The sequence below is a fragment of the Pempheris klunzingeri genome, chromosome 15 (genome assembly GCF_042242105.1).
Source record: "Pempheris klunzingeri isolate RE-2024b chromosome 15, fPemKlu1.hap1, whole genome shotgun sequence".
NCBI classification, from domain to species: domain Eukaryota; kingdom Metazoa; phylum Chordata; class Actinopteri; order Acropomatiformes; family Pempheridae; genus Pempheris; species Pempheris klunzingeri.
In genome coordinates this window covers 3,232,523-3,241,319 of record NC_092026.1, presented here as the reverse complement: position 1 = coordinate 3,241,319, position 8,797 = coordinate 3,232,523, and the positions used below count along the sequence as shown (strand labels likewise).

Below are 8,797 nucleotides of genomic sequence, written 5' to 3'. Positions count from 1 at the left end.
ATCACCTCTGTAAAACAAGTCCCAACAACACCTGGACATTAGGAGGCAGCTCTGTTTAAGGGTAACAAAATCTGCGGTAACACTTTATGATACATCCTATAATTTACAGTGTAACGTGATTGTATAAATTAATACCACACTTACTAGATCCCACTCATACTCTAATCTATGTATAGTGGAAGAAAACAAGACTACGGGGAACAAGGGAGTAACAACTGGGCATTTTAGAGGGAAGGAGAAATGAATTATATTCTACTATACCTCATGTGTTTGGTAAATATTGGGCAGTTACGGGATGTAGAAATCTAGTCTGGGAAAAATGGTGTTCGCAACAACAATACTCTGGGGAACCTATAAAGTACTTATGGCGTAACGTATTTCACAGTTATGTGCCACCGTAACTGAGGTGCTGCAGAATAGTAGCCAAAGGGGCTTTTGGGTAAAAGGGGAAGGAACAAAAAAACTTCATATTACAACCCTCATTATCTGTTGTAACTGTGAATATAGTCCTTAATAGCCAGCTGCCACGCTATTAACAGACACAGGTGTAATACTAATGCATGCTAAAAAGGACGTGTTGTGACCTGAAATCCCCAGAAACTGTTATAGTTTTTCAAAAGCAGGTTTAAAAATGTTTTATTTAGTGAAATTGAAAGAGATGGTGCTGTAAATATGCTCTCTTATCATATATCTTTGTCGTTAAGATAAGTTAGTAGTGCACAATAACATGCTTTCAACTGTTGACACCTAAAATAAAACGTCCATACATTTTATACTTAAAGGGCAACAATGCAAAGTGAGGACTAATTTTAGCACAATGGTACCACCGCACGCATCTGTGGAGTTTCCAGCATGTGCAATATGGCATGAAAGAATGGAGAGGCCTGATGGTGCACTCAGTGACATATCCAAAATGTCACAGTGTGAGCAGAGCAGAGCAGAGCAGCAAGCAACAAAATGACCCGGAAACACTTAAAGAATTCAATTAAACCACGAGATAACATTAAATGTAGCTTAGAGAAAACAGAGGGAAAGGTCACATTATCAGCTGTGCTTTTACATTTTTCCCCTTATCCCATTCGAGGGTCCGAGGACAGAGGGGTGAGGTATGCTGTATAGATTGTAAAGCCCCTTGAGACACATTTCTGATTTGCTGTATTGGGCTGTATACATTAAATTAGCTAGACTTGACTCACCCCCACTGGTCCATTATAGCAAACACGTGTTGCGTGGAAAGCAACATAGTGTGCTCAACGTAGCAGAATGAAGAAAGGTAGGCAGGAGGAGGAACAGTATTAGGCCAGAATATATAACAGGATTTCTGCAGGCATCAAATGTTTTCTTATCACTTGTGGTCAGATGTGTTTGTATGAAGACGGGAAGATGAACACTATCTAAATGAAAATGAGAAATGAGGCCGTACCTGGAAGGACGTTAAACCACAATCACCAGAATTCCTTCATGTGGTGCAATTTGCTGCAATTTTTTTTGAGACGTGATTTTTCTCAGAGGGAGGACTGGATATAAGGGGCTTTAAAAGCTCTTCTTTTTGGCAGAGGGTTTCTTCAGCTCCTCCTAACTAACCCGGGGCAACGGAGACGCCAGAGTGATGCCTGGCCGTTCTCTGGGAGGAAAATCCTGTTTAATGTCTCCACAATAACATTCCCTGGGGTTATTTATTCAGGAATGTTAATGTGCTTAGAATCTACTGGCCTCTGTGGCCTCTGACACGGGCTCCTCTGGGCTTTCCTATCAAGCCTTCGATCAGGCACAGCACAAGCTCTTTGGTGCCGCTGCCATCTGTTTAAACAACAAAGATTGATGCAGCAGGAATCTATTGACGGCCCTACAGTCTGTTTGTGCAGAAGCCTGCCTCAGTGCATTCACACAACGTGCATCTCTATTTATGATTTGCCTCAATTTGACACTGGAAGCTGATGTATTTTAATATTCTCCAGCTTCACAGTGGTGGAAATTCACGGACTTCTCGGTATGCCTCTCACGCACTGTAAACACTGTATTTATGTGTCTTCTCAGCTCCAGGGGCTGTGCTTTATGTCATGGTTTGAATAAACACAACACAATTACAGGATGTAAATGGGCCTCTCCATACATATGAGATCCATTACTTTTCCACACTCATTTAATCTCTCCGTAGGTTCCTAAATGGAAACAGATGCACAGAGCAGCATGATCACCTAACTAAAAATTCATGAGCAGCTGGAGTTATTAACTAACTGTTTCCCTTTAAATCATGAGCCGTTTTACATCAGTCTTTAATATGTCACTTAGATCATTAAAGGATAAGTTCGACATTTTGGCAGGTACCCTTATTTACTTCCTTTCCCAGAGTTAGTTGTGAACACTGGTTACACTTTTATAGCTGTACAGTAAATAGGAAACTCACCAAAGTGTGAGCGGGGAGTTATTTTATTAGTTAGTTTATTGTCCACCATAGTAGAAATTTGTCTTGAGCTTTGGCTAGCTCCGTTTTTGTGGTGTGGTGAGTGGTAATGGTCTTGTCGTTTAACTCTTTAACTCATTTAACCAGCATATTCTACCAAAATGTTTAACTCTTCCTCTAAAACCATCTCTGAATGTAGGATAAGTGACTCAAGTCAAGTGATTTTGGCCGGAAAAGTTCTGAAATTTCTTGTGTACTGTACTTCTGACAAGTGACGACTTCCAGTTTGTTTTTCTTGGGAAACTTGAATGCACCGTGGAGCGTTTTCTGGCCTAATTGTGCTGTAAAAGGTCCGGGGGTCTGGCTTTGTTTGCATGTGAGGGCCTTCCACAGCCTGTGTGAACCCAGAGGATTTCCTGACCCAGTGGCCTCAGTTGTTATGCTGTTTTTCTGACCCTTAACTCAATGCACACAAAACACAAACACACGCCAGGCTGCGGGCTGTATTCACTGATGAATTATTCCACACCACGAGGATGCTAAAACACCTATCCCTCTTTTTCCATTAACATGCCATCCGTGTGTGAGAGACTTCAGGATAAATCAGTGAATGTGGTTTCTCTGCTCTTCACGTTTCAGGTGGTTTGGCCAAAATCACGCAGGGCGACTCCCCTAATAAACCCCACATCCTCTTTATGATTCGTGGTAAATCACACTTAATTGCACTGACAGATGCTATAAAATCTTATCTGCTCATGACGCTGGCCTTTCAATGACATCCACACTTTGACCATTTTTAATGTTTGTGTAAGTTTATGATTTCCCTAAAACTGGAAGTTAGAGGCCCTGACTCGTAAAAAACATAATTCTTTCTGTGTGTAACATTTTTATGATTACCCCTGTACCTCCTGTACCGCCGGCCTCAGGGTCACTCTGAAAACACTCGCTCATGCCCCCCTGAGGTTTTTTTTTTAAATCCACTCCTCATTCCAACTTCCCATCCTCCAAGAAAATTACAGGAATGTTGCGTCAAGTTTAACAAATTTGCTTTTCAGTCTTGCGCCTCTCTGTGATGAACTCATGGAAGGTGTTCGCAGCAGGCCAGCGTGTTTGTCAGGAAATTTGGACAATTAATGGCCGAGACTCTCGTATAAAATTACAGAAACCATATTCTTTATGATTTTAAGTAGATGTGGTGACCTCAGCGTGTTGACTCAGGCTCAGCTTTCAGGGTTGCTGTGGGTTTGACGGCCTCGTCGGTGCAACTCGATCTGTGCCCTTAAGAAAACAGACTTAATGAATGTGTCCCCAGAGGAGCTTGCTTGATCAACCCTTGAGAATGCCATCTCACGCCTCGGTGCTGAGAAATGCTGAATGTCTGCTGCCATCTGCAGGCCCTTCTGGGAGGAAACAAGCCCTTCCAGTCTGGTTGGCCGAGTCCCCAAAGAGCACATCGATTACCAGATCACGTGAAAAGAAGCTGCGTGTTATGGCCAGAAGTCAGAGAGTCTGAGCAGATGTCCCCTCTCTCATAAAGACTTTCATGCTGCGCCCTGCGACTGACTCCTAATGTGCAGGGAATATTAATGCTTTGTGCTGTGACCATCAGAAGCAAAAGAAAATCAATGCGCAGCTTTTAAATCGTGAGCTTTATTGGCTGGTGTAATAACACAGACTGCTTCAGATCTACTTATGAGTATGATCACTTATTATTATGTTGATCCAAACCGAGTGGCTCTTGGTAACAGCATCACCAATTTGCTGATAAGATTCCTTTTTTTTTTAGTTCACCTTCCCACCATAACTACAGTGTTACACCGAGGCCCACAGAGCAGCTCCAGCAGCAAACACATCCAGGGGATTGTGTTGCACTGCTGAGATTTAACAGCAGAGGTGAGTGAGCTTTACGAGCCTCTAAACTGTGGAGGCTGCTGCAAAGGCTGCTTTTAAATCACAGGAGTGAGGTCATGATTCTACCCATTGGTGGGTGAATTTGTGCTTTAGTCGTCACATGTCTCTGTCCTTTTATTGTTGTTTTCATTCTTAATATTTTAAAGATGATACTCAGTGTTCCCAGTAGTTTTCCACCCAGGTCTTTCAACCTGCTTTTTGAACAACTGCATTTCTTTGCGTGTATGTTGGTGTTGGACTCTTATGTATGTTAATAACATCCTTTCTAAAACATGCTGGAGCTCACTGATTGTCAGACTTGGCTGTTTCTCTGCAGGTCTGTGTTTGTCTCCCTCTAACTGCAGCCAGTGGTAAAAACCCTCCTCACAGTTCCCTCCCACTGTCTGACTTTACCTTTCACATGAAAATAACTTTGTCCTTCGGGGGTCTCAGCTTAGCTTTCCGGTGGAGCATCATTAACTCTTCTTGAGCCTGCATGTGGCTTCGCCTCTTCTCAGGCTGCAGCGTCACACACTCCTGAGACAATGTATGTATATAAGTGTGTGCACAGAAAGTGGCCTTAACCTCAATCATGGGGAGGCAGGAAGCTCCCATAACTGTTGCCCTGATTTTAATGTGGTATGTTATTGGTAGGCATCAATTTGGGGCAAGATGACAGATGAATAAAAATAAATCATCTATTTGAGTGGGTGGCAGATGTTAGCTCTCTGTCACTGTACAGACCTGCTTCTTCTGGAAAAACTTCTTCTAAACAGACTTTTATGGCACAAAATGTCTCAAAACACACGTTTTTACGTGGCAGTAAAGTTAATTTGTTAATATTTCGGACACTATATAGTCTGACCGCTGGTAAATAGGCCCATCTGTAAAACATGAACATGTCATTCAGTACGTACAGTGCATACATACGCTGAGTGTGTTCTGCATGGTATCACCAGAATCCTCCCAAACAAACAAACAAACAACCAACCACATGCAAAATACAGACACAAACACCTTTCCTGTCATTGTGCACGAACAATGAGAATCAGAGTCGTACCAAGATACATGGGAGGAGGAGTGTGACTAGCAAGTATGGGGCTGTATAGAAAAATGTAGGCATGTAAAAGGAAGTACGGCACTGTGTGTATGTGTGTGTGTGTATGTGTGTGTGTGTATGTGTGTGTAAGTGGGGGGGGGGGGGTTATAGTCTTGAATGAATGAACTAACAAACATGCAAACACAATAGGCAGTGAATGAGTCAGTGTTGTGTTTCCTGCAGTGAGAACATGCAGGATGTGTCTTGTTCAGCTTGTGTGTGCAGCTTATTTGCAGCTACGACTGATTGTGTGTTTATTTCTTTATTATTATTATCACATTTAAGAGTGGAGTCTCTTCCTGTTTCACATGATATTTACTATGTGGGCTTGTGTTTGATTTCTTATCTTATCTCAGGTCAACAGGAGAACATTTAATTTAGATTAGTCAGGGATAAGTTTAGTTATTAACACAGTGAATCATCACTGTACTGTACTTATCTCCAAGCCTTTGGGGCATTTAATGTAACTATAGGTTGACTGGATTTCTGTTTTGGACATGATAGAATAGTATAAGTGGAGTATTTTTTTATTAAACAATACTCTGAATGACTTTTTGAATAAGAATGAATGAATGAAATGGGTTTAACTTGCAGGACTACTGGTCGGACTCTGATCAGACTAATATGCGCACAGGTGTCACTGAAGCCTCTCCATGTGACTGTCGGTATGAAACTCCCACCATTGTTTGTCTGAGGACGACACAAAGAGCACTTCCACTTTCCAGCATCACATTCTGGGCCACAGACCAGCAGCAGCTCTGCCGCATGAATGGTGACAGCGGTCAGCAGCTCGTTGGCACTTCCAGCGTTTTCACGGCTCTCTGTGCGCTTCTGTGGCAGGTCGGTCAGTCCTGGTCGTGGCTCAGTGTGGAGCGTTCAGGAAAGCAAACGCGTGGACTTTGTTCTAAGTCGGCAAGCGTGGGAGGTTTATGGTTTATCTGACTAACTTCTCCCAGCTGGGAAGGTGAGGTGACTTTACGCACAGGCGCTTCTCCAGGTAAAAGCCACGGACACTTTAGGAGGGGATTACTGCGCGGAGGGATGGCAGAGGAAATCCTCAACGACTCCTTCCCAGATCTGAGAGAGCTGGAGAACAAGGTGGGCAGGAAAACACCGGAGAGTCTCCTGGTGTGGATGAGGGATGCTGCGGACTGTGAGGACGGCTGGAGGTCTGATGTGGTGGACCGGGGAGACCGAGGCTCAGCCCTCAGAGACAGCTTCTCTGACAAAATCAGCAACTTAAGGCAGGAGATGGTGAGGATTCCCACTGTGCTCCCAGCACTGAATGCATCATGTTGTGGCTACTGAGTGGACAGTTTTCTATTTTGTGGTGTCTCTGTTTGAGTGTGTGTGTGTGTGTGTGTGTGTGTGTTTCCAAATTTGCAAATATGCCACAACCTGAACAACTTGTTTCAGCCACCACTGTCCTCATTACATGTTTCTCTCTGAAGAGCAGAAATGTCAAAACCACAGCGTTCCTGTCTGAGCCACTTCACCTGCTCATGTTGATGCCTACTGACAGACGCAGTCACCTGCCTCTCCGCCACACCCCTCCCTGGCTTCTGTCTCATTCACCTCCATTCATTGTACACATTCTGGCTGGATTCCTCCTCTCATTCTCATTCCTCCTCACTTCTTTTGCTCTTTTCTGCACACACACCTCTGTCAGCTCCACATACACCTGCTGTGTGTTCACACCAGTTCCCTTATCTACGTTTTAACTCCACACACACACTCTTTATGCAGAGGTGCCTTCGTTCCGCCGATGTGAGGATCCTGCGCCAGTTGGTGGCCGTGCACGAGGGGATTGAGGCCATGCGTTGGCTGATGGAGGAGCGGGACGCCTTAGTCAGCCGTGGCAGCAGCTTGACTGGCAGCCTGAGCAGCCTAGTGACTATGGAGGAGCAGGGGTGCTCCTTGTCCCCCTGCAGGTACAGCACAGCGTTTAGTTTGGCAGGCATTTAAAACTTGCTCTTGTTTTTATATGAACTAATATTAGATCATGTTTTTGAAAAAGTGCACTCAACATAATAATACTATGATCAAGATTTAACCTGAACCAAAGTACAGGTGAGTCTTTATCATCATCAGCGGTGTTTGAGAGACACAGAACCATAAAAACTTAACCAAAAAGGTTTTTTCTCACATTTAATGTCACCATATGACACATTCATGTTGCAGTGTGAAAACACAGACCGGCAGGAAGGTAAAACTAACTTGAGCTGAGCTTGAGCAAATGTCTACAAAGTAAATGTTTGAAGTTTGCCTGTCACGTGCCAGAAGACAATCGTACACACGTGTGTACGAGTCCCACATTTTGCCAGATTCACTTCTGTCCGTGCGGCGTAGTTGTGTACATTCAGCACACAAGCTCTTAAACCTAAAACAGAGAAAATAAGTCGTTTGGTAAATTTACCTCACTGTATTTTGGGTGTTGATTCAGTGGCTGAGTGTTTCTATCATTCCTCCCACAGAGGAAGTCTGAGCCCAACTCAGGATTTGACTGAAATCAGTGGTGAGGAATCAGAAAATCACCACCCACAGGCTGAGCACGGCGATCCAGACCACAAGAGCTACTATGACATGCTGAGGCCCGAGTGTGCTGAAGCAAGACCTCCTAGTTCCTCCACCTCCAAGTTTGAAGTCAGTCATTCTGCAGACGGCAGGCGTGGTCAGGCACCATCTGGTCCTGCTGGCGTTCTGGTCAGTGCCCCACAAACCCAGGACTCCTCGGATGCAGCTCCATTACGAGGTATCAAAGCCGGAGCTGAGTCCATCAGGAGAGCTCTGCTCAGATCGAGCAGGCCCAGGAGAGAAGTGAAAGTGGATGCTGGTGGTTTAGCCCTCATTAAACAGTCAGAGCAGCAAACTCAGGTGACTTTCAGAGACTCGCAGAACAAAACGACGGAAGAGGACAAGAGTTCGCCCAGCAGAGAGACGGTTTTGCTGGGCTATGATGCTCAGTGGTGCTGGGTGGAGTCACAGGACGACGTGACGTTTTTATGATCCTCTACAAGCACAATTTACATGTTTAAAAGCTGAACAGTTAACTGCCCGTAATGCAGTGGGATTTAAAATGCACTTGATGAATGAATGAATGATGAGTGATGCCTAATGATCACTGCTTCACTGTCTCTGTTTCACCACTCGCTCTGTCACTCTGTCACTGCTTTTGGTTATGCTGCTTTAGGAATTAAGAAAATCTACAAAAATCTATAAAAAAAAACTTTTATTAAAAATGAGGGAAATCACAAAAATGAAGGAGCTCTTTAAAAAGATATCTAGAAATGTTTAACGTCCTGTTCTGGTGAATGTTTTGCACACAGGGGACTCTTATATATTTTAGAGATACTGTTAATGAACTTCTTTTAAATCAGTGGATCTTCTTCCCTTTTCATTTGATT

The 8,797-nt window shown here is 43.8% G+C and overlaps 1 protein-coding gene across 1 annotated transcript; it reads left to right on the top strand.

Moving 5' to 3' along the window:
• The first annotated feature begins 6,428 nt into the window (after positions 1-6,428).
• Positions 6,429-8,399, top strand: LOC139213732 (leucine rich adaptor protein 1-like). The gene is made up of 3 exons (XM_070844330.1): positions 6,429-6,647; positions 7,140-7,324; positions 7,868-8,399. The coding sequence occupies exons 1-3, from the start codon at positions 6,435-6,437 to the stop codon at positions 8,397-8,399; spliced, it is 930 nt and encodes a 309-aa protein (XP_070700431.1). The 5' UTR covers positions 6,429-6,434.
• Positions 8,400-8,797: the final 398 nt, after the last annotated feature.

Coding starts and splice junctions, on each gene's coding strand:
- LOC139213732 (XM_070844330.1), top strand. CDS start 6,435: ATGGCAGAGGAAATCCTCAACGACTCCTTCCCAGATCTGAGAGAGCTG. Junction 6,648..7,139: donor GCAACTTAAGGCAGGAGATG/GTGAGGATTCCC, acceptor CTCTTTATGCAG/AGGTGCCTTCGTTCCGCCGA. Junction 7,325..7,867: donor TGCTCCTTGTCCCCCTGCAG/GTACAGCACAGC, acceptor TTCCTCCCACAG/AGGAAGTCTGAGCCCAACTC.